The 25,825-nt window shown below is 49.1% G+C and overlaps 1 protein-coding gene across 3 annotated transcripts in view; it reads right to left on the bottom strand.

Moving 5' to 3' along the window:
* WHRN (whirlin) overlaps positions 1–25,436 on the bottom strand; it is an 84,312-nt gene extending 58,876 nt beyond the window's left edge. For all 3 annotated transcript variants that reach the window (XM_065879160.1, XM_065879159.1, XM_065879158.1), the window contains exons 1-2: positions 24,816–25,436; positions 1,877–2,095 (exon numbers count right to left, since the gene is read on the bottom strand). In XM_065879160.1, coding sequence (XP_065735232.1) covers positions 1,877–2,095; positions 24,816–25,436 — 840 coding nt within the window. The remainder of the gene's footprint in view (positions 1–1,876; positions 2,096–24,815) is intronic.
* Positions 25,437–25,825: the final 389 nt, after the last annotated feature.

Consider the following 25,825-nt stretch of genomic DNA (forward strand, 5'->3'; position numbering starts at 1 on the left):
CCTCCCTCCCCATCACTCTCTAACCCACTTCCTGATTTTATTTCCTTCCATCAATCTTCACCACCTTAATTATCTTGCTTATTTATGCTCATTTCTGAATTTTTGTCTCATGCCTCCTATGACTTCCAAACTCACTGGAAGCTTCCCCAGAGCAAGGCTTCATGCCTCTTGTTCATTTCTCCATTCCCACCTCCCATAACGGCGTCGGGCATAGGTGCTCACTAAGTGTGGGCTGACTCGCTCAATGCGTCCTAGCTGCCGCAGTGCCCCCTGAATGTCGGATTTTGCATCTGTAAAATGTGCATAAGGACACCTACCCCGTGGGGAAGCCACGAGGATTCAGTGAGATGCTGTAAGCACAGAGCCAGCACATGGTGAGCTCTTACTATTCTAAGTCCATGCCCTATACAGGGAAGAGCTTGAGAAAAAGATAAAGTTCACTACCCAACCTGGAAGGCTGGCCTTGAAAATGACTCAACGCCACAGGCTGTGCCGCTTTCTCAAGATGGCCAGGCGGGGAAGGGGATATGAGCCCACCTCTGCAACCCTGGCCACCTTGAAGACGCCCAGGCAGGCTCTGACGGTGCACACGAACTGGCTACCCCACTGCCTCTTGCCTGGCACAGAAGCCCCCGCCATCTCTGCCACTTCCTGCATATCGACATTTGAGCAAAGAACACAAAACACATTAAATAAATGTTATGGTCTTATGGACAGGAAAAGAGAGCTGAGAAAGAGTCTCCAGAGGGAAGGCGGTTGGCTCAGAGCCCCAAGCTGTGTCAAGGTCTTAAAACACCAGAGACCAAAGTCATGGTCATGCTTTGACCATGGTCATGGTCACACCAAAGTCATGCTTACAGGAATGACTTTCTTGGTCCCAGGAGCAACCATAGGGTGCAATGCAAACAGCACCCGGAGTGAACCTTAAACATCAGGGGGACCATCTCTCCGTCCTTTCTAAAGAAACAGTCATGGTCTCGGGGAGGAAGCTCTGCAGGGGGCATCTATTGATGCCCCTGGCCGTCTTCTTCAGGTTACAACACCCCATGGTGCTTTGGGCTACAAGCCCTCCTCCACCGGCCACAGTCTTGGTGTTTCTGTCAATCAAAGGGCACCTCCCCGCCAGCCAATCAGGTGCTCCCTCCCAGGAATATGAATCTTGAGGGGAAGGATGCAGAGAACAGAAACCATGGGGATCCCTTTCTTCCTGGAGACTGCACCCTGAGTCCCTCAGCTTCAGTTCTGGGGCTGCCCACAGCCTTCCAGTAAATTCTGACTTTGTGGAAGGTGACCAGGACCGGTTTCTGGTTTCTCTTCCTTACAACCTGAGACCCACACTGCAAAAGGCGCCCCGTGGAGCCTGGAGTCCTGGCAGCTGCGTGTGGCCATGGCCTGGGTCTGGACCACTGACAAGTTAAATCATCTCTAGTGTAAATCATCTGAGCTCTCTCTCTTCCTCTTTCCACTCTAGGGGCTACAGGGGGACTAGGCTTCAACCGGAAGGGGGCGGTATCCCTGAGGATGGCAGACGGAGAGCAGAGCTGCCCCGTCAGCCTAGATGGTCCCCTTTACTCTGCTATGTGAGGGGCAGATAATCTATAGCTTATTTAAACCACGGTATTCGGGCTCTCGTTGCAGCAGCTGTGTGTGAATTACGATAAGTGGTGCATAGGTTAAAACGAAAAGAAGACCCTTCAGTTGGGACTTGAGGGAGAGACGAAGGCCAGAGCCCCTACAGCCCAACCCCCTTCTTCCAGCCTCTAAGAAACTTCCCTATTCTGGGCTTGGCAAGGAGAATGTGGTCTTGATGGCCAGGCCCCCATTCCCAGCCCTCCACCTCCAAGAGGCCCGGCGAGGCCAAGGCCCAGAGGCTCACCTTTTTCTCATCCCCGCCTTGCAGGAGGTGTAGGGTGCTCCTCCGGTCACCCTCGTGCTGCCGTAGGGTACTGCCATGGGGTTGGGGCAGGCCCGAGGGCGGAGAGATGCTGCGGCCTTGGGGGTCTACCCAGGTGTAGATATGGTTGGTGACGTAGCCGCCAGGGATGCGCCCCGTTGAGTACACCGACAGCACCAGTTTCTTGGAGCCCTTGAGAGCCTAGAGAGAGAGAGACACACACAAGTTAGCAGGAAAGGGGACGGTGAGGGATTATCCAGAACTTGCTTCCTCTCAGGCCCCCGTACACGGAGTAGGCGACCAGCTCGTAAACGTCTTCCCTTTACTAGCCCTCAATTTTGTCCTATGGAAATGAGAACACCTGTCTCACCCCACTCCGGCCCCCATCTTGAAGTAGTCCAAACACATGGAATAGGACCTCTCAGCATACCTGTGCGGAACGGAGTTAACAGAGCAGGCCTACAACTGCATCCTTACGAGGGCCTGCTGGGCGGGCCTCTGGGAACTTGGATTCTGAGCGTCCCCACCATTCCCTAACTAATAAGGGCAGCTTGCCGCGCCTGGATTATTTGTGCAAACCACGTGGGGGTCTGGGATGTGGGTACAGACGGAGGTGCCTACCTCTGGTGCTGAGTCTCTAATGAGCACCCCTGGTAGACAACGTTTCACACGTGTTGTTACAACTCAGTGCTGGAGGAATCAAGCCCATCCCGTGTGACTGCACAGAGAGGACTCAGACGCTTCTGCCTGGTTTCCTGCAGACTTTGCCTCGCCTGCTGCTCACTGGGCTGTGTATCCTTTTGCTGTAACAAATCTTAGCCACAAGCTCAATCATATGCTGAACCCGTGAGCCCTTATGGAAACTGGGGGTGGCCTTGGTGACCCCGATAAATTACTAGACAAGAGAGTCAAGAGATAAAAATACTGATACTAATGGTAGCTTAACAAAGGGCCTGTATGTATGAAACCCTCGGCTCTGTACCTGCTTTATCTCCTGAAATCCTCGTGGAATCCAATTTAGTGGGAGAGGGATTCCATGATTTAGTGGAAGGAAACAAGGGAAATAACCTGCCCGCACAGCTAGTAGGGGGTTCCTTTCGTACAGCAACTAATTTTGAGTGTGCATACCACCTTGACTCGACACTTTCTAGTGTGGGGATGGAACAGCCACAGGGAGAGGTGAACCCAAACTCTGAGCCCTGGGAGCGGCCATGCTGCTTTCCCATGATGCACCTGTACTGACATGAAGCCCTTTATTCAGGGAGATGGTCACTTAGCACTGGGATTAACAGCAAACAAACCCTTAAACCTGGGACTCCTGAGCCAATGATAGATAGCACCTGCACGTGGGAAAATTCACGCTGCCGTTAAAATCGCATTTTACGATCATTACAAAGTATTTGTAAGGCCACGGATGTGTGATACATTTTAATGTTAAGTGCGGTCAGAAGGATATAAATCCTGTCTTACAGTGTGGTCTCAGTTATGTTAAGAGAAAAATTACACAGGAAAAAAAAATGAAACTGAGGAGTAACGTGCCAAGATGCCAGCAGTGTTTCTCTCGGGGTGGCAGAATTCTGGGTGATTATTATTTTGTCCTTCCTGTTTCTCAATATTTTCCAAATGTTCCGGAATGAAGGTATATTGCGTTCAATGCTGGAAAACAGCAACATACATAAAAGGGTGGGGAGGCACTTAGCTCTCTGAATCCGTGGAGCACTGCGTTCTACTGACCCCCCAGTTCTCTTGGCAGACAAAAGGGGTCAAGGGTGGGGCTTTCAAAGACAGTGGGGAGCCCTGGCTGGGCGGGGCTGCCAGACAAGGACACTGGGCCACAGGACTGGACACTCTGACATCTGAACCTCTTCCAGAGGAGGATGGGCAAGCTCGAGTGACCCTCGATTCCACAGCTTAATGCCAGTCCCGTGTGGAGGGATAACGAGAGGATGGCAGCTCTCCAAAATCCTGCTTGTGAAATAGATTTCTTTTTTTTTTTTGGCGGTACGCGGGCCTCTCACTGTTGTGGCCTCTCCCGTTGTGGAGCACAGGCTCCGGACACGCAGGCTCAGCGGCCATGGCTCACGGGCTCAGCCACTCCGCGGCATGTGGGATCTTCCCGGACCGGGGCACGAACCCGTGTCCCCTGCATCGGCAGGCAGACTCTCAACCCCTGCGCCACCAGGGAAGCCCTGTGAAATAGATTTCTGAGAAGATGAGCAGAGAAAGATTGTACAGTGTTCTTTTCACATTCCCTGGGACTTCCCTGACAGAACAGTTGGGAAAATAAAGCCTCTGTGAAGTTTGAGATGCAGGATGGAGGAAGCCGTAGACCAAGTGGGCTTCTGCCAGAACTCAGGGCATGAACACCACCCGCAGAAGCCACTGCAGCCTCTGAGCGGTCTTCCCGACCCTCTGCCCTGCCCCCTGCTCCCTCCTCCGTGAAGGCACTGCTGCAGCTCTGATGCTGCTCCAACTGGCCTGCCTCTTCTTTGCTCCCTTCCCTGGACAGACGGTGAGTCTGAGCCCCATCACTCATCAACAAGGGCTGACCCATCCTACTGTGTGCTGGGCCTGGAGAGAGCAAAGTGGGCATATCCTCATGGCACCTACAGCCTGGAGAGAGACAAGGCTCCATCAGGCACACAGTAGGTCCTCAGAAAAACCTGGTTGTCCTGACTGGATGAGAAAGCACATATACGGCCTCCAAAGGAACCACAGCATGCACAGGCACCATGCTGCAGCCACCTTCCTCATCTGACCCAGAAGGCTGTGCTGGAATTAGGGACGGGGAAGGCACGTGGAAAGAATGGACGTTGTGGATTTGGATTTAAGTCGCTTCTGTCACTTGTAGGTCAGGAGCCCTGGGGCCGGCTGCTTCCTCTCTGAAAGCAGCACACGTGGGATGCAGACAATGCCCACCTCTCAGGATTGCGTGGGTTAAACGAAACAGTGTGCTTGAGGGCCGGGCCTCTGCACACAGTGGGGGATCAGCAGGTAGCAGAGCCCACTTGCCTCTCCTCCCAGGAGTGTCCGCATTGAGAAGGGAAACCAGGTGTAGATAAGCATTGTCCAAGGAGTTAAAAAAAAGAAAAGAGGTGTCTGAGAGAATCAAAACCAACGCACAGTGCATGATTTGTATTCTGTATGGCTGGCAGTAGTGGCATTCTCTTGGTCAGTTCTATAAATAGGCAAGCAGCAACCTTGAGAACGGAGAGGATGTTAATGACATTGATGAGAACGCCACGGAGAGCTGGCGCCGGAGAGGGCCTGGGAGGTCACTGAGTCTCCCAAGTGCTGCCCGTCCCCAGTGTGGTACAGAAGGGGACACTGGCAACCCGAGATGGGAAGGGACTGAGAGGGTACAGCCCAGACACAGGAGGCCAGCCCTGGACAAGCCTCTTCGCCTCTGCACCTCAGTTTCCCCATCACAAGCCTGTGGGACCAGGAAATCTGACGGCCACTCAAGCCTAGGCCATTCTGGAACCTCTGACATTGGCTCTTTGGGGGGGTAAATATAGGCTTTCCTTGGGTCTTGGAGAGCACGAGTATAATCAGCCACTGCATCATCATCCGTCTTTATCTCCCTGGCAAAACTGAAGGAGAAACGAGATTCCTGAGACAGCACTTTGCACAACCAAGCAGGCTCTGGGAATATGGTCTTGGTGCCATGGCCATTAGAACCCAGAGGGAAGGCCTCCATCCACTGTGCTTTGACTAAACCTCATGTGTCGCGCAGGGAAGGCGAGGAGGGGATGGTCTAGGTGTTCAGTTTCTACTTTCTCATCGCCTTCTTGTCTCCTTTTTTTACAAAGAACCGCTTGCTTATTTTAAAAGGGGTCACTGAACGGAGGGGTTAATTCCTAAAAAGAGCTGGCTGGTGCTTTCTTGCCCTGACAACCCTTCCACCTGCCTTCCACACTTACCATTGCTACCTTGATCCCCGAGGCTCAGGCCATCTGGAGGATAGCGTGGTTAGGTGCCCAGGCCATTCATTTCACAGAACTGGTGGCTTCTCTCACTGGCGAGCCTCAGGAGCAAGCAGCCCTACGCAGTAGGGCAAAGTAGAAGGAACTCTGGCTGTGAAACCGAGACCCAGGCATGTCCCTGTTGTGCCCCTGTCCTGCTGGGTGGTCGGGGGCTACGTCCTCCTCTTGCTGGGCCTCGGTTTTGCCAACTGGCAATGAACAGGTTGGAATCTCTGATTGCTAAGGTCCTGCCCCAAGTTAAACTTCAATGTCCTCTGCTTCATTGCTGTATTTAGAAGAAAAGAAGTTGCTATCAGGTCCCTGAACCAGATCTTGAACCTGGAGGCTATGAGGTTCCATATCAATTGGGAGGGACCAAAAGGGTTTAAGAAAACACCAGGAGAGCAGATGGAGTGTCTCGGGTGTTGCAGGAGGCACACCCCAACTCGGCACTGTCACGGGCAGCAGAGGGACCTTCAAAGGGACCTGATGACTGGGTGGGGACACACTCCAGTGGGACTACAACTGTGTTTCCCTGCTCTTTTTTTTTTTTTTTTTTGCGGTACACGGGCCTCTCACTGTTGTGGCCTCTCCCGTTGCGGAGCAACAGGCTCCAGACACGCAGGCTCAGCGGCCATGGCTCACGGGCCCAGCTGCTCCGCGGCATGTGGGATCTTCCCGGACCGGGGTACGAACCCGTGTCCCCTGCATCGGCAGGCGGACTCTCAACCACTGCACAATCAGGGAAGCCTGCTCTTTGTAGGCAGCTGCTTATGTGTGGTAAATCACATCCAAAAGCTACCTTAAAGCAGCCTGCATGCTCTGCCTGTGCCTGTGGGTGACTGTCAACCACACCCCTCTCCTGCTGCAGCAACCTGCAGAATCAGCCAGTCTCCTGAATCAATTGCTTATAAGCTGTGCCACCTCACACAAGTTACCAAACCTCTCTGTTCATCTGTTTCCCTCCTGTAAAATGAAGATCCCTTTTCTACTCTCTCTTTAGGTAGAGGAACCCTATTAGCACAGTGCCTGATACTTAAGAATCCAATGAGCTAAGGCTAAAAAAATCCCATGAGATCTAGGGAAAGTCCACGGCAAGCAAGAGCCGTCACCAGAGTCCTCTGCTCCCCTGCATGTTATCACATGTACTGATGAAACTTGACCGAGGGGCTTAACCGGCATTCCACCAGGTCAGATCACGGAAATCTCGATCTGACCCGGCAGATGGCATGGCTAAGATACGACCCATCACCAGATGACTACTCAGACTGCGTGCTATGATTGTAGAACTGTAAACTGTATGTGTATGTCTTCAAACTTAATAACTTGCTACTTGGATTAATGCTCTCAGGAGGCAAATCTGCCTCACCCAGCTCTTCAGAGCTGACTCTGACACCCCAAAATCACAGTCCAGGCGATAGAATTCTCTGCTCATCAGAGGACTGAGAAATAGACTGGAGACGGCTACAATGTGAAGGGACTGGGGGGGCGGGGTGTTAGCACGGCAGATGTACACATGCTCCTGTGTTCAAAAACATGCACCAAAGTGCAAGCACAAGGTCACAAGACCATTAGACTATTGTCTGGAGGGGCAGGTACAAAAGAAGTGTTTCAGAAAAGTCTCGAGTAAGGACATATAATGGTGAGTCATCCAGCTTATTTCAGGGCAAGGTTTTCTCTTCTGGGGAACAGATCACTCAAACTCAGGAAGGGGAGCTGGTCTAAGACCCAGGTTAGTGATGGGGAAGAGAGGGAAGGATGTGCTACCCTGCTCTTCCTGACCCCACCTTGCCTAGTTGGGCTTTGGGTTCAGACTCACTGGGCACCAATCCTGGCTCTGAGGTTGACCTGCTGTGTGGCACAGAGCAAATAACTTTACCTCTCTGTGCCTGTTTCTGCATTTAAAATGCAACTGTTGTAAGGATTATTAAGATAATGTAAACTACCTACATAGTACCTAGCACAGAGTAGGTACTAAATGCACATGATTTCCCTTCCTAAGTCTGCCAGCTTCTTCTCCCAAACAAAAGCCCTAGAAATTCTCTAAACCTCCCATCTACATGAATACAAATACCTGAGCAACTCTAGCCCCTCCCTCCCAACTTTCCTCCTCTTCAGAAACGACCTTCTTTCCTTTAATCCACACTTCCTCATATCAGCTCCGCCTTTGACACTCAGCCCCTTTCCCACCACCCCCAGGAAGCCTTCCTAGATAGTGAGTGACTCCCCTTCTCGGAGAGCACCCAGCACACTTGTATGTTTTTGTTGCCTCTATACTATAGCCTCTGCATCACCTTCATACATTCTGTCTCTAAGACTACAAGACAAGGTCCTTAAGGCACAATGCATGTTCTGTTTTCTTTATACCCTCCCCCTGTTCCTTCTCCTTCACTTACTTTCGCATTCATTCATTTGCTCATTCATTCAAGATATTCACTGGGCTTTCGAGATGCCAGGCAGCCGCCAGGAATTTGTTCAAATGAGGCCACAGAAAGAGCAGTACACTAGCCTGGGGCTCAGGCAGCCCTGGGTCACCATTCCATGCTTCTGCACACTCACGTGAGCATACACACCTCAGACACACGTGGAATTCGGAGAGAGAAGCAGAAGAGGGAATGGTTAAGAGCCGCAGCTCTGAAGCAGGGCTGCAAGGATTCCCATCCAGGCTCTGCTACCCGCCGATGGCAACCCCAGGCAAGTTACTTAGCCAGTCTGTACCCCAGTTTCCCAGGCATAAGACGGGATAATAGCAGTATTATCTCACAGGGCAGTGGTGAGGATTAAATTAGTTAATATACATAAAGTGTTTAGTGCCTGGAAGATAGGTAAGAGGTACAGAAGGGTTAGGTGTTTTTATTATAGAGAACCCAGAGTAGAAGTCTCAATTCACCATCCATGGTAATCACACACAGCTACATTCTGGTATCTGTCCTTCCCGACTTCTTGTGTGCATTTTACAAACACGTGGATGTTCACACACAAAACTATTGTTGTCTGAGGTTTACACAGGTTGACTCATACTTAAGATTTCATTGATATCTTTTTTTTTTCAGCTAAAAAATATATTTTGAAGCTCTTTCCTCAAAAGATCACCTCTTCCAACACTACATGGCATTCCCTGGCAGAGATGCACAACCACTGAATTCCCACTCCCCTATTGCTGGGCATTTATGTTGCTTCTCACTTTGCCAGCACGAGCAATCTGCGATAACACACTTTTACGTGCATCTTGGAGCACACGTGCATCTAATTCTCTACACCAGAGAAAAGTGGAATCCCAGAGGCAAGTGGGTTGTCTTTTTTTCATATGCAACCCTGTCCCTCTCTGTGTAGTTCCTATAACTACCTGCAGGGGGCAGCACTGTGAAGCCTGGACCTATAGGAGGCCCGAATGCCCCCCACCTATGGGCGCTGTGGACGGGACTAGGTGAGGGCTGTGCAGCGATCTTTTCCCGAAGCAGAGCTCACTGTGGCGCAGGGATCCATCCTCTTTCATGCCTTCTTCCACAGGCTGCAGAAATCTCCCCGTTTAGGCAAATCTTGGCTCTATCTTCCAATCCCTTCTGGGGACCAAAGTATTATAAAGCATCAAAATAAAAAGGTGGCTGACGGGGAGGACCCCTCGAGAGTTTTTAAGTAAAAGGTATACTCACTAGAAAACCATTCCCAGACATAGTTCTACGTCTTCCTAGCTATGAGAGCTCAGGCAAGTTCCTTAAGCCCTCCAAGCCTCAGCTTTCTCACCTGTTAAATGGGGCTACTAATGCCTACCCTTATGGAGCTACCCTATGAGGACAGACAAGATAATGTACACAAAGCATCTTGCACTGGGCATGGCATATAGCAGGTACCCAGCAAATGGTGGTTAATATTATTGACAACAGCAAAATTAGTGCAATGACCACGTGTTTTATTCTTTCCACTGCACATATGAAGAAAGAACATCTGGGTGCTGAAGTGTCTTATGTAAGGTCACAGAGAGGATAAGAGGCTGGGCTTGGACTTGAATCTTGGCTTCTCCAAACTCATGCATCTCTTACCAGTAGTTCAAGAAGGTTCAAATAACACAAGGGCAATCCTACGTCTTGGCCTCCCAAGATGGACAAGGAGAGGATCTGAAAAGGGAGCGTGGACTTACAGGCTGTAAATAAATGAGAGGCCTTGTACTCTTGAACCCTGAGCTGGTCCCAGGTGCAGCCACAGGCACTGGGAAGACCCTCCCCATTAGCCCCACTTTGAGGAAGGACAGAAATTGGTGTGTGGACTCTGCCCCTGTGGCATATTTTAATGTCAAGAGAAAGTAAAGCCCTAATTAACATTCTGTCTTCAGAGCTCCTTCCTCTGCACATTTTTGTCTGTGTTAATTATTACCTCTTACAGGGACCACTAACTGCGACAGCTTTCCAGCCTCCTCTCTCAGCCTTCAAAATTAGTCTCTGCAGGGTGTCCGGACACCCTTTTAAAATGCAAGTGGGCCATTCCCTGCCCTGCTCCCAACTCTCCCAGTGCCTCTCAGGCCTGCAGAGCTGGCCTTGCTGCCCGGCCAGCTTTATCTCCTGCCCTGCCACCTAGCCTTCCTTATAGTATCAAGTGCTCCAAGCTATTTGCACGTGCTGCTCCCTGTTCCTGAAAGTACATATCTCAGCATACTCACTTATATAAGTGATTATTTTATCCTCATCTTTCTCAATAGACAGAGAAGACAGGAAATTCTTCTGGTTTGGTCACAGATGTATCAATAAATATGAAAGATAGGAGATTGTGGGTGATTCCACATAAAATGAGAGACAATGAAAAATGCAACTGAAATTGCCTTCCTCCTGAAATTGACCTCCTTCCTCTTGAAATTGACTGCCAATGAGGAATTTTACCTCTCCTGAAGTACCAATGAGTTCTCTATAGAATCTAAAAAACATGTATTAATTTCTCTTTTTGCCTTGGTTGCTAGGAAGCTCAAAATTCCATTTGAATATGAGATATCATTCCTATAAAGGCACCACCTCGCACATGCCTGTGTGCGTGAACACGTGTGAGTGTGTACGCACACACACACACACACACAATACACTTTTCAACATGGTTTCTGATCCCTCTTTCACGTGCCTCTTCCACGATATGCTTTTTAGGTTAAGTCACTCAGTTATTTTTGAAGTAGAAAGTAATATTAATTACAAATATATTAACAAATAAGTACATGGGATATGTAGAGTTTAAAGAGGGTGTTAAATCACACCAGTCACATAGAAGGTGCTCAGTAAAACAACTGTCAAGTGGAAGAATGAATGCTAAAGGACATCTCGAGGATTAGACATCTTCTATACGCAGTTGGAAGCAGAGATATTTTTCACAGACATATGAAGCAAAAATGAAAGGAGAAAGGTAATTAAACCACTGAGGAAATGTGAATACATGGAGATAAAGGCCAGGGGAGATGGCAGAGAAGTGATGACTAGTTAAGGAGGGTGCGAATATCTGCACCTTTTCTCCCTTTCAGTTTTCTTAATGATGTTTAAACTTGCCTTTAATTGGGAACTTAATAAGTAGATTTTCAAAAATCAACTGTGCATTCCCCTCATTCTCTTTTCTTTATGAGTTTGGCCTTCTCCAAAGGCTCAGTGTGAAGATGCAGAAGGAAACTTTTGTTCCAGTGCTGGGAATGTCAGGATCCCAGAGGCTGGAACAGGGACCTGAAATTTCAAAACCCCTGCTCTCCAGTATCTTTGCCCCTAAATGTCTTAGTGAGCTAAGGTTGTGTGAAAAGGAAAAACATGAAGGATCAAAGAGAGGGGAAAAAATGTTGTCCTTGGTGATACTGTCATGAGAAATTTACACGATAGTGACAGAGTGACCCTCCCTTTGCAAAACAATTCACAAGATGAGGACAGAGCATTTCCAGAAAGATATTGATTCCTTTTTAATGCAATTCTTCAATTATCCACTAAGCCTGGCTTTTAGTCTCTTATAATTTAAGTAAATTACTTTACAAATGTTCTTTTAAATTTTGTCTCTTTTTTCTTTTCTTTTTTCCTATAAGGAGGAACTAACAAGATTCTAGGAGTCATAAATATAATCACCAGATGTGCCTCCATGGGTTTGCAATGGACTGCTTTGCTGTCTAGAATTAATGTCCATAGCGCATCCATCCATCGGGAAAATCAGTTTATATCAGTATCATTTTCTCAGTGCACGAGTGGATACATGGATGGGGAGTATTCTCCTTGCTGACTCTCCACATTCCTGTCCGTCATCACTTTCTGTGCATTTTCAGTTAACACGGGGATGGGCTTCCAACTTAATTCACCCTTAGACTGAAGAATCTGAATTCAAGGTGGATGAATCAACCACCTCCTAACAATCTACCCAGGAGATATGATAAAGAAAAAGGCTGATAGATCTGACGACATGGAGATGTCAAATTCTTGTGATTCAGTGGGCAAAGAACATCAAAAAGTTATACACCAAATAAATGTTTTATATAATATATGTATTATATATCTATATATGTATATAATATACGATATATTGTATACACCATATATATGTATATACAGCTATACAAACAATAAACATGCAAAGCAGTTCAACTTCACTATTTAAATTATGCAAATCAGAGTAGGATACATTTTGTTGATCAGATTGGCAAAAATGGAAAAGAAATACAATATCCAGTGTTGGCAAGGCTGGGGAAAAATGAGGCGTCTTATACACTGCTAATGTTGGGAGGAGGGACTGTAATAAAAACAAACTCTTTCCCAAGAGCACTTTGGCAACATCTACCCAAGCCTTAAAAATCTGCCTATCCCCTGAGCCAATGCCACCTCTAGAGAGACAGTCCAAAGAATTATTAGAGATGTGCTTAAAGATTAATGTGCAAGGATGTTTAAAGCAGAAATATGGATACTGTTTTTTTTAAAAAAACAGTCCAACAAGAAGAAATTAGTTAAATAAACCATGAACCCCGTTGCTATGTTATATTATGCAATCATTAAAAATCATTTTCGAGAAACATTTATCAAGGTGGGAAAACAGTCCTGATATACATTGTCTGGTGAAAGAGGCAGGATCCATGACTATGTTCAGAGTGGCAGTTTTATAGAGGGTTCCCAGTGCAAATTCACACACATAGGCACACAGGGAACTGAACAGACAGGAATCAAATTGTCCACAGTGACAATTTCTGGGTAGAGGAGATTATCAAGATCTGGGTTTTTTTTCCTTTGTGTTTTTCTGGGGTTTCTAAGTTTTCTAAATTGATGCCATATCTCTTAGGTCATTAACACACACACACACACACACACACACACACACAAACACACACACACACACATTTTAAAAAGCCCAAACAGACTCCTCTACTCCTCATGTTTCCTATGAACTGAATAAAACGGTCTTTGGTTTACCCAGTCTGCAATGGCCACCAGTCTTTTACACAAGGCCGAGGAGACTCTGTCCTCATCCTGCCCAGATAGCAGACAGCAAGACAGATTCAAGCCTCCACCATCCAGTGAAATGATTTCGTAAGCTACAGGTTTATCCTAATGGGGGTTGAGTTGAGGTCACAGTTATCTAGTTAGGGAATTTCCACAGACTGCACAAAATAAAATCCTGACCAAGGTCAGGGCATGGTGAGAGAGATAAGAGAGGGGGACAAGGAAAGGAGGCAAGGAGTGCCCTAAGGTTTAGTCAATGACATGCATAGAGCTTTCCCAGGAAGGGGCAGGGCGGCTGTGGCCTGGGTTGTTTGGTTCCTCATGGCTTTTCCTGCCAAATGGAAAAAATTGGGGAAGAAGTATACATTTACTAAACCCCAGGTCTGGCCAGCACCGTGGCTTACACCCCGCTTCTCAGAAGCTGTCGAGAGCAGTGGTCAAGAGCAATGCTTTGGAGGCAGAAAGACCTGGGTTCAAATCAGGTCCTGCAACCTCCCATCTGTGTGCAGGTCACTTCCTCTCCCGGATGCTCAGTTTCCTCTCCCCGGGGGCTGTGTGAAGAGTCGGTGTGTAAAGCCCGAGCAGAGTTCCTGGTGGCACACAGAAGACCTTCCATGTGGCCATATTTATGAGTGTGCGTCTGGCTCTAGAGCCCAGGTTCAAGCACAGAAGGATGTTGCCTCTTTCCGGTGCTGGGGTGATGGATACATTCCCTCAAGTCAACAAAATCTGTGTTTAAATCCTGACTCTGCCACTTTCCATCATTGTGACAACAGGCAAGTGACAAATTCTTTGCAGTTTTGCAAAATGAAGCCAATAAACGTGGTACCTATCTGACAGGGCTGTTGTGATGTTTAAGTGAATTTATATATACAAAGGTTATTACTGTCCACAGAGCAACACAAGAAAACACTAGGAAGTATATACCCTGTGTCACAACTGAGTGCAGAAGGCCACTACCCAGAGGAAGGGGAGGGGAGAAGGGAAGGTTTCTCGCGGATGGGGCAGCTGCCTGTGGGCGGCAGGACTGCTGCGAGGATGCCCTGGGGCCATGGATGTCAACGGGTAGAGAGAAACAAAGCCTTGTTTCAGAGGAGGGCACGTGTTGCTTGTCTGGCCAACTGTGAACTGCACTTGGGAACAGCCGGAGAAAAGGACTGTCTGTGGGTAAAAAGGGATCGGATCATGGGCAGCCCGAACATCAGGGTGAGGAGCTCGGCCTCTGCCCCATGGGCTCCCAGCTCCGGTGCGAGGCACTAGGCAGGGCATGGCTGGATCAGACCCAAGTTTAGAAAGTTAACCCTGCTTCCAGGGTGCAGAATGGACTGGGCGGCAGGTGAGCAAGACGGGAGACAGCGAGGAGGCCTCTGAGGTTTGGCAGTGGCGATGGCGGGGGAGGAGTGAGACCTCACCGAGACCCGCTGGGGAGAGGTCAGTCCCAGAGAGTCTAACCCCGCCAGCGCTGGTGCAACCCCCAACGGGGACCACGGAAAAGAGGGGCAGGTCAAGTTACTAACTTGGGAAATGTCCACGATTTGCAGGTGAGTGGAGAGGTGCCATCAGAGGATAAGAGATGAGCCAGGGCAAATAAAGTTGTTGTTAATACTAGAGAAGAGCTGAAATTATACATAAAAATAAATAAGTAAACTAAAGGGAGGACAGATCCTGTTCAGAGACCACACTGCTAGGAGATGGGTGAAGAGACAGACATTTGGGGGAAGAGGGGAAGGAATTTGTGGGCGATCTGAACATCCTGACCTGCCCAGCAGACTTAAAAATCTCAGGATTTGGAAGGACTCTTGGAAGCGGGAGAGGGTTCAGGAGAGTTGGGGAAAATCTGGGAGAGGTTTGGGGAACCCAAGAAGAAAGAAGAGGGAGGCGGAAGAGAGATGAAGAAAAGCATAAAGGTCATGCTGGGCCCAGACACACCAGAGGACACCACACCCTCCATCCCGGGCCAGGAGGATGGAAATGGCAGAAGGAAAACCCCTCCCCAAGGACTTCTGGGCGGAGCTTCCCTACCTACATGGGAGGTTAACTTCTGATAGCTGGACCACTTTTCTATTCTTTTCTTTTCTTAATCAGAAACCTCTTAATGAAGCCTAGAACACCATTGCAGAAGTGGTTCAAGTAAATTACAGGTTTTATTTTTTAAGGTGTGGATGCCCGTGTTGTCAAATCACCACTTTCACCTGCATTAATCGCTTAAATGGGTTCTGGAAACAGCTAACTCCTCGGCCTCCTCGTCAGGACCCCTGGGGCGCCCAACAGAGAAGGATGCTGGGGAACAAGGTTGGGCATGCAGCTGATCGGGGGACAAGGCTGTCACATGCTGGCCTCTGGGCCATGCATCTATCTTGCCTCCCGACATTTTTAAGGGAGGTCGGGGCATACAATTCCACTCAATCCCTGGGCTTGATTACTGCTGTAAAATGAAAATGCAGATGCCAACATCCAGATAGGAGCAATTACATTTTTAAAGAAACTCTGTCTATGCGGGAATATGGATTACATTTAGTAAATGTGCGATTCAAACATCTACAATGGATCACGAAAGCCCCAAGTTCCAGAGCCTTCTTCCAAATGAATTTTTCTTTGTTTTTCAACAGGCACAACGGAAAACTTTCAAAGCCAAGCAAATTCAGTCGATAGCATTTTTCGTTTCAATCCTTTCAGTGGGACCTCTACATCCTGATTTCTCAAACTTTTGATGTGCAACGGCGTCAGTGACCTGTTTGTAAGGACAGGGAACCAGGCTCACCAGTGTGGGAGTCTGAGTCACAGAGAGGCAAAGGGAGTTGCTCAAGGTCCCTGCCAAGTACACTGTCACATGAACCCAAGTCCATCTCCAAAAGTTACCTCTTGGGTACAGACCGCCCTTCCCTTGATTTTCCAATATATCAGCTGACCTTGCGCATCTGGAATTGTGCTCCAAAACAGCTAAGGATGGGGACAGGCTCGATCTACCTTTCTGATCAAGTCTTTATGTGGATATACATGGGGGTGGGGTGGGGGGAAGGGGTGGAATCCAAAAGAAACATGTGCTTCCCAAACCTCAGAGTGGTTAAGACTTGTCTGGGGGTGGGGGGCTTGTTAATTTCTGAATCACCACTTTTAATTTAAGGCCCCAACACCTGGGTGTCTGGAAACACACTTTTGATGTCACTTTACTATGTTCTTCCCTGTAGCCTGCAGCTTAAAAGTACTGTAAAGAGGACGGCCTGGGACTTGTTTATGGGAGGCTCTGCTCTATTTGCTTTGCATTCAAAGTTGAGAGGATGCTGATACTATGAAAACTCAGGTAGAAGGGAAAAATAACTATGAAACTGGCTGCCAGCTGAAGCAGTACCACAGCCAATTCAGAAGAAGGAACACAAATTCTCAGAGGGGGAAAAGGCAAAGGGGCTGGGACTGGAAAAGAAGAAAAAAAACCCACTTATGCATTCTCAGATATAGAGCAGCTTTGAAACATACACGTGATTAGTAGGAACTTGCCCTTCACCTGAAATGCTGAGGTTTCTTGAAACCTGAAGTGCTTCTTCTTTTTTTTTAATAATAAAAAGCCAGAAGATACATCTCACCCGAAATTGGTTCATTGATTGCTGCAGAATGCATAAATGATTCTATTTTGGAATCTCAGACACAGGCTTCTGGGAATGTGATTTTTAAATTAAAAGCAAAGTGACAAATGAAATAACTGAAGGGGTCTCTTAGGGTCAATTTGGGCTGCAGACATTGGAAAAAGCTATTGCCCAGGGCTTCCCTGGTGGCGCAGTGGTTAGGAATCCGCCTGCCAGTGCAGGGGACACGGGTTCGAGCCCTGGTCCGGGAAGCTCCCACATGCCGCGGAGCAACTAAGCCCGTGTGCCACAAGTACTGAGCCTGTGCTCCAGAGCCCGCGAGCCACAGCTACTGAGCCCACGTGCCACAACTACTGAAGCCCGTGCGCCTAGAGCCTGTGCTCCACAACAGAAGCCTGCGCACCACAACGAAGAGCAGCCCCCACTCACAACTAGAGAAAGCCCGCGTGCAGGAACGAAGACCCAATGCAGCCAAAAGTAAATAAATTTTTTTTTAATTTTTTAAAAATTATTATTATTATTTTTTGCGGTACGCGGGCCTCTCACCACTGCAGCCCCTCCCGCCGCGGAGCACAGGCTCCGGACGCGCAGGCTCAGCGGCCATGGCTCACAGGCCCAGCCGCTCCACAGCACGTGGGATCCTCCCAGACCGGGGCACGAACCCAGGTCCCCCGCATCGGCAGGCGGACTCCCAACCACTGCGCCACCAGGGAAGCCCTAAATAAATTTATTGAAAAAAAGAAAAAAGCTATTGCCCACCGTCACAGACCACACTTTTTTTTAAGGTCTTGCACTTAAATGGTATTAGAGGGTTTCCTATTCAGTAGGTTTTCATACCTATTAACACATTTGATCCCTACAGCCATCCTGGGAAGGAGGCAAGTGGGAGGTAGCTCTGCCCATTTCACAGTTCTGAAGCTGAGGTTCAGAGATGTCACGTGATCTGCCCACAGCCACACAACTAGCTTCCTGGTACAGCACACAGTAGAGCCTATGGCTTTCCTTGATTTTTCTATCCAGCACCCAGTACACTGCAACCCACAGACTTTCTTAAGCAATCACACTCAAGAACCAAGGAATCCTGAAGTCACCAGCATTGTATTGGGAGTAAGATCATTCCATTCGTTCAGCAAATATTTATTTATTAAAACACCTACTGTGTGCCAGGCACTGTGGAGGTGCTGGGGGTGTTTCAGTGAGTAATGCAGGTCAAATTTCAGTTCTCATGGAGCTTACTCGAAGTGGGGAAGGCAGATGATAAACAGTAAAATGTCCTTCTGGTAGTGACAAGTGTGCTGAAGGAAATTAAAGCAGGGTACAAGGATGGAGGAGTTGGGGGGTGGGGGCGATGCTTCTTTGGAGAGGGTGGCAGGGATGCAGATGCATGCAAATGTCACGGCACTTAAAACACTTGGTGGGACCTCTCTGGTGGCGCAGTGGTTGGGAATCCGCCTGCCAACGCAGGGGACGCGGGTTCGATCCCCGGTCCAGGAAGATCCCATATGCCGCGGAGCAACTAAGCCTGCGAGCCACAACTACTGAGCCCGTGCACCACAACTACTGAACCTCGCGCGCCTAGAGCCCGTGCTACGCAACACGAGAAGCCACTGCAATGAGAAGCCCAGGCACCGCAACGAAGAGTAGCCCCCACTCACTGCAACTAGAGAAAGCCCACGCGCAGCACCGAAGACCCAACGCAGCCATAAATAAATAAATAAATTTAAGAAAACAAAAAACAACAACACTTGGTGATCTGTGGCCATGGAAGGATCCAAGTCCCCCCTCGTGACTCCCTGAGGGCACGGGCTGTATACTGGTCATCTCTGATTTCCGAGTACATGCCACAGGCCTGGGTGTGGTAAGTGCTGCGTAGAGCACCAGCGGACAAATGGCTCTGCCGGATGACAGGCTGGACTAAAAGATGCCACTTTCTCTCGACATGTAAGCAGCAGACTCCCCACTTGGTAAAATGAAGGCTTTGGATAGTTTTTAAAAGGCCCCCTGAATGTCAGGCACAAAATGTGCCGTCTGCCTGCCTTCCAGCAGGGGGCTGGCATTGCCGTCCAGAAGGACGGGTACATAACCCTGGGGCTGGGTTCCAGGCGGGGAGGTAAGGCAAAAGGGCTACTTAACTCCTAATCCCAAAGGTAACCCTGGGCTAGTCAATTTCACCTCCTTGGGCACAACCCTCCTGACCTCCCTGCCTTCCCTGGAGAGGAGAAAGCACCCAGCATACAGTAGACACGCACGAAGTCAGCCTCCTCTCTTCCCAGTAGTGTTCCGGAAAGCAAGGTTAAGACACAAGTGCACCAACCCCATGGCGCTGCCTCCTGCAGCTGATGCCCGAGTGCATGGGAAGCAAATGGAGAGGCTGATTCTTGCTCTTTGCACCCTTTCCACCTGGCCTGCTGTAAAAGTACAATGGACATGTCTGCAGCACAGGAATCTTGAAAAGGCGGCCCCCGCCCTGGGCACAGTTAGAAGTCTGTGTCAGCTCAACATTAACATCAGATTCTTGCTTGGGGGTTTTTAAAGAAAAAGAAAAAAGGAAGAAATAGAATCGGCTTTGAAAGATTTGTACTGCAGCCTGCAGCTACCTCTAGCCATGAAACGTCATTCCTTCTAATCAGATTCTCTGGTCCTTGCTGGGCACTAGTCCGGGGTCCCTAAGCCGTGGAGACCAAACACTGCCCTTCCAGGTCATCAAAGAACCTTGCTGGAAAGCCAGTTGGAGCCTAATCCCCAGGAACGCCTGCTTTAGTGCAAAGCCCTTTGAAGGGGGGCGGGGGGGGGGGGCGGGGGGCGGGATTATGACTCAGGAGGAAATGCACATGTGCGGCAAGTACCAGCCGACAGGCAGGCAAGGGGCTGCGTGCACTTGACAGGTGCATACAGACTGGGTGTCTTGTGGCTGAAGAAAGGCGGAGGTGGGAAGCAGCACCGCGCACAAAATCCAATTGGTCGGGGGTTAAAGGATCCTACTTATCTTTGTAGCTCCATCTAAATGATGAGTCTACGGCAGGTAATAAACAACTGGGTTTGTCGGGAGCGGGAGGGGGAAAAACAAGAAGCTAGCGCTGGCGTGATTCTACACCTCTTTTCCCGTCCAGCTTAAAGTCAGGAGGCAGGAATCTTCTACTATAAAAATATCAATCCTGAAAAAAACAAATAAAGGCATTCTCTTCCACCCTAGAAAATGCTTCTTTGATTTGAACCGTAAATAACCAGTTGAAAGGCACCATCATTTTCTAAAACCTTGAGGATCTGCTTGAGCCAGATAAATACACAAGACTAAATTAAAGAAATGCAGCCTCTCAAGGTACTGCATCATGCTCTGGGCCCAGCAACCAAACATCTATTCAATAATGGTTTTATTAATAGTGAGCTTTCAACATGTCATTGCTGGCAGGACTCAGAGGACCCAAGAATGAGTGTGGAGCCAGAGGAAAGCCTGTGTGTCCCCACGAACACATTACCCATGGTTTCCAAATTGGAAGACAGGAATGAGACAGGGGAGGAGGAGCTGTGTTTCAGACACAAAGTTGGAAGTGGTAATAATCTGTAATGTCTTCAGCCAACCATGTACAATGGGAAGATGACAAATGTGTCATTTAGAATGTGCCAGACCAAATACAATAACTTATATTAATACAGACAGATTCTTCCCGGGGTTATTATGCAAAGGAAAGGAGGGTGTGATAACTCTAATTAAATGAAAGGGCCCGCCACTGTTTTAAACTTCTGGAAGGTTTCAAATTCTAATATGCTCCTTGGATGTACCTGGGAGGATTCAGAGACTGTAATGAAGCCGTTTAATTTTTATCGAGATGAAACACACGCATCCATACACGCACATCCCGGCGGCACGTGGATACCCCGCATTCTGCTACCGGAAGAATCAGGGACTCAGAAAGCAAATTCACTCAGAAAGTGAATTTGATTTTGAATGCTCCCAGGGTGGTGCTGGGCATGCCACAGTCCTGCTGTCGTTTTCTCAGTTACTCTGGAATGGCACAAGGGTTAGTGTTCTTGGGTTGAGGGACAGCAGTCAAGTGCTCGTCAGCACAGTGTATAAGCCATCAATTTCTTGATTTGGTAGGAGGCTACCCAAGAGTGCCAAGATTCTTGTCTCCCAATCGTTAGCCAACTTTCTTTACTCTGCGAGAAACGAAATCAATTCCAAAAGAACAAGAAAACACCGGATTAGACATTCTAAACGCCTCTGTGTAGTACATACTGAGCAAATCACAGACTGTCTGAACTGGAAGGGACCTTGGGCAGCCCTGGCTCATCCACCCTAGGACCCGTAGAGAGTCAGTGACTGGCCCAAGGTCACACAACAAATGTGCAGTAGAGTCCAACATCCCTGGCCTGTGGACTTCTTGGCCAATCAAGCATTTTTGGCTGAAAATCTTTGAAAGATCTACTTTTTTATTATTATTAGCTTGGCTCCTGTTCGTTCAAGATTGACTTTTCAAAAATCAAACGTTTCAACATAATGCAAATAGTAAATGGCTTGCCTTATCCGCACCTGTCCCTGCTGATTTAGCAAACAGGCTTCAAGAGAGGGACGGGAGCCCCATCAGTAGAGGATAAAATCCTCACTGAACTTGCCCTAACAATGCATACTTGATTTGTCAGAAGAGAAGTGGAAGAATCCTTGTGTACTCAATCTCCTCTGTTCACTGAGAGGAGGTGACCCTCTCTGATTCACCAACTCTTAAGGAATTTGATTCCTAAAATTTAATTTTCTTTATACACACACACACACACAATTAATCTCTCCTTTGAGAAGCTCAGAGGATCTTTCCCCACTTTCTACCTGCAGAGGAAAAAATAAAGATTTCAAGATTGAAAACATATCTCCTCAATACCCAAAACATGGAAACAACCTAAGTGTCTACTGACAGATGAAGGGAGAAAGTAAAGGTGTCACATATTTATATACAATGGAATATTATTCTGCCATTTAAAAAAGGAAATCTTGCCGTTTGTGACAACACAGATGAACCTGGAGGACATTATACTAAGCAAAATAAGCCGGACACAGAAGGACAAATACTGTATTATCTCACTTATAAGTGGAATCTAAAAACGTTGACCTCATGAAAGTAGGGAGTAGCATAGTGGTTGCCAGGGTTTGGGGGTGGGGGGAAAGGGGAGATATTGGTAAAAATTCCAGTTATAAGATGAGTAGGCTCTAAGGATCTAATGCACAGCACGGTGACTACAGTTAATAACTGTGAACTCTGTTCTTAAAATTTGCTGAGCGAGCACATCTTAAGTGTTCTTATCATGAAAATAAAGTAACTGTGAAGTGATCGATATGTGAATTAGCTTAGTTGTGGTAATCATTTTGCGATGTAAAGGTGTATCAGATATCCCATTGTATACCTTAAATACATACAATTTTTACTTGCCAGCTATACTTCAATAAAACTGTGGGAGGAAGCAAAAAATAAACAAATGAAATAAATAAAATTGAAGAAGAAGAAAAAAAAAAACACGTCTCCTACTAAACGCAACGTGATATCCTGGAACAGAAGAAGAACAGAAGCAGAAACACTGGTGCCATTTGAATAAAATCTGAAGTTAAAATCCCTGCACTGTAGCTTATAAAGAGGGGCTGGAAGTGCAGAAATCCCGGTTAAGGGCAGTTTGTATCTCGTAGAGAAGCTGGGGCCTCTTTGGGCTTTCAGTTAAGGGACTTAACACCTTTAATTTTGTGGAAATGTGTCAACAGCTGCAAGTGTTCTAAACTGTCCCTGAAACTCCCGCCCATCCTGCAAGCCCAGGCCCTCCTGAGGCCTCAGAGATGAGGTTCCGCCTCCTCCGTTTTAAATTCCATCCATGGAAAGTCCGTCCCCCTTTCTCCCCGGAGTTAAGGTGACACAAAGCAGCACTCTTTTGCCTGTTGCTTCTGGAGGGTCCAAAAGGGTGTGTTCCAGGCTGGTTATGTGTCTGGCATTGGCCGGAAGGAAGAGGGTCACCCGAGAGGCAAGTGTTCCCTCAGCCTGCTCAGGAAAAGTGACAGGGGTAAGGAGCTGCCGGGATCGCACTGGCTCTCACCCATCCAAGGGCAGTTCTCTCCTATCAACAACCCCCCCGCCCCCCCAAGCAAGGGCAGTTCGGCAGCTTCAAAAGCTGTTCCAAGAGAGTTCAGGTCTGACTCTGGAAGCAACAGGAGTAAACACAGGAGCGAAGGCCTCGTGCTGTTCTGAGTCACCGGGTAGCAGCACCTTGGTGTAGTCGAGGGACGTTCAGGGAGAAGATGCAGAGCGCCATGAGCGAGATGGGGGAGGGCCAAACGGAAACTCACAACTGAGCAGCTCCAGCCTTAGAGGTGCCGCAGTCTGGGGTGGGAACTGAAGGGAGACTCAGTGTTTTGAAAGTCCAGGTTACCTGAGGCCTTTCCCAAGTCTATCACCTTGTGATGATTAAGCTACCTGAGTCCTTTTAAACTGCCACGAAAATTGAATCCACGTTTATAAATGACCATGTGGATCAAGTATCTTTCAAGTATAAATGGATCATCTGGGAACGCCAGACCTTTTAGGGTCAAAGGCTAATGGACTATTTCTTTATAAATAGGTGGAATGTCAGATAACAGGAAGAGATTGGCTGGGGAGAGGAGACAGAGAGGAGGATGCCCGGAAACCCACAAGGAGCTTTGTCCGCTGCGCCCCTGAACAATATAAACTCATCCGTCTTTTTTCAGAAGCAGTGAAGAAGTTTCTAAAATCCTCAGGGGCCTCCCTGAGGGGCAGACAGATCAGGATGGTCATGCCCCAGGTGAACAGTCAGGAAGTGGGTTCAAGATGCACCTGGCCACAGGTCATTAACAGACACAGGAAGTAGCCTGGGGACCTCTGCTGCCTAAGCGTTCCCAGCAGCCTGCAGGCCCTCCGCTGGAGTCCAAAACACCTGCATAGAGGGGACCTGAGGCAGGGGCGAGTGGTGGGGTGGTGAGAAGCTGGGTCACAGGCAGCCCCAATCCCCTGGGAAGAATTTTCCCTGCAGAAGCAGACTGTGTCACTGTTCCTTTTCCCCAGAACCCTTCACTTCTTGCACACAAAGGTGGTGGTGGTGGTGGTGTGTGTGTGTGTACCCCTGCAAGGGATCCCTGAATCCACACATAAACCAAACGCTCTCCACTTCATACTCCAGTTGATCTGCAATAGCCCTGGGCACGAGATCAGCAAACATGTACCTTCCTTTAAACAGCATGATTAAACCCCTAAGAGCTAGCTGTCAGGAGATTATTTTTCTCAATTAACAGACACAAAAAGTACAACTACTCTCAGGGGGGTGGGGGATTGATTTTTGACATTCAAGCAGATGCCTCCTTCCCAACAAGGTTAGAGACACTTACAGTCCAAGTGAGGACCAGAGGTTATGAGGGGGCAAGTGACGTGTCCCAAGATACATGGCCTGGTTCAATAAACAGCAGGGTCAGGCCAGAACTCTGTGGGTCACCAGACCAGCCTCCCTGGACCACTCTGAAGCTAACAAAACTTTCTTTCAGGGGCAAAAGCCTAGAGAATAATGAGAATAACAACAGCAGAAGGGGAGGTCACCCACTGATAACTGACTATATGCCAAGCAGAGACCTTATCTCTTTCAATGCTCATAAGAACCCATAGCCTCTTTCGCACTTTGTAATCACACATTTGCGTAAGTATTTGATAATGCCTGTCTCCCACGCACTAGCCTTTAGGCCCCACGAAGGCAGGGTCCATGTCCGTTTTGCCCATCACTATATCCCAAGTGCCTGGCAACTATTTGCTCAAAAAACTAGATGTTCCTGTTTTAAAGAAATACTTTTAAGAAAAAGGGGACCCAGAAAGGTCAAGCGATTTGCCTAAGGACACACAGCATGGACTTAATGCCAATATGAGGAGCTTCGCCACTCTGTCCCGTACTCACCCCCAAACCAGAGCCCTACCTTGACGGCCTCAGCGTGGGTCACCCGGGCCAGGGATTTGTCGTTGACACGCAGAATCTGGTCCCCGACTTGCAGCCCTTCCTTCTCGGCCAGAGAGCCTGGCTCCACCAGCGACACATAGATGCCCACGCCATGCTCCGAGCCCCCGCGGATGCTGAAGCCCAAGCCCTCGTGGGCCTTGGCGCGCCGCAGGCTCACTAGGCGCACCTCCCCGGGCCCCGCGCCGTCGGGGCCGCCCCAGGTGGGTTGCCTGTAGGAGGAGGTGGCGGGCAGGTAGAGACCCTCGGCAGTGTATTGGTCGAAGAGCAGCTGGTCAGAGCGCGGGATGACCAGCCGCAGCATGGGCAGCAGACGCCGCTTGACCGGGCTGTCCAGCAGCACGCGCAGGGTGCGCACCAGGTCGAAGACGTTGCGGCGCGCGTGGTAGGCGTTCAGACAGTGCGTGAACTGCTCCCGCTCCGCCTCGCTCAGCAGCGCCGTCAGCGCCTGGTGCAGCTGGCGCACGTTGGCAGACAGCAGTCGCAGCCCCGCGCCCCCGCCGCCGCCGCCCGCCCCGGCCGCGGAGCCCAGCGAGCCGGTGGAGGACGAGCTCACCGACAGGCCGTCCAGATGCGCGTTCATCTCCCCGCCGAGGGCCGGGCGGACTCGGGGCGCGCGGTGGGGCAGCCGCTGCACTCGCTGGCACTGGCGCGACAGCTGGATCCCCGGGAGCGCGGAGATCGCAGCCGGAGTCTGGGTTTGGGAGCTGGGGGGACGCCGAGACAGGGGCTGGATCCGGGGAGACGCAGAGACGGCTGCCGGAGTCTGGGCTTGGGCGGGGCAGGGGGTGGGCACGGAAACAGTGCCTGAATCCTGGGGGTATCGCGGAGACCAGTGCTAGAGTCCCGGGCGCGCGAAGACGGAGGGGGTCGCGAAACTGGAGTCCTCGGGGCGCAGAGACGGAGGCTGGAGTCCAGAGGACGCGGAGACAGCGGCTGAAGTCCGGGCAAGGCGGAGACGGCGGCGGGGTT

Source organism: Phocoena phocoena, chromosome 6, assembly GCF_963924675.1.
Source record: "Phocoena phocoena chromosome 6, mPhoPho1.1, whole genome shotgun sequence".
NCBI lineage: Eukaryota > Metazoa > Chordata > Mammalia > Artiodactyla > Phocoenidae > Phocoena > Phocoena phocoena.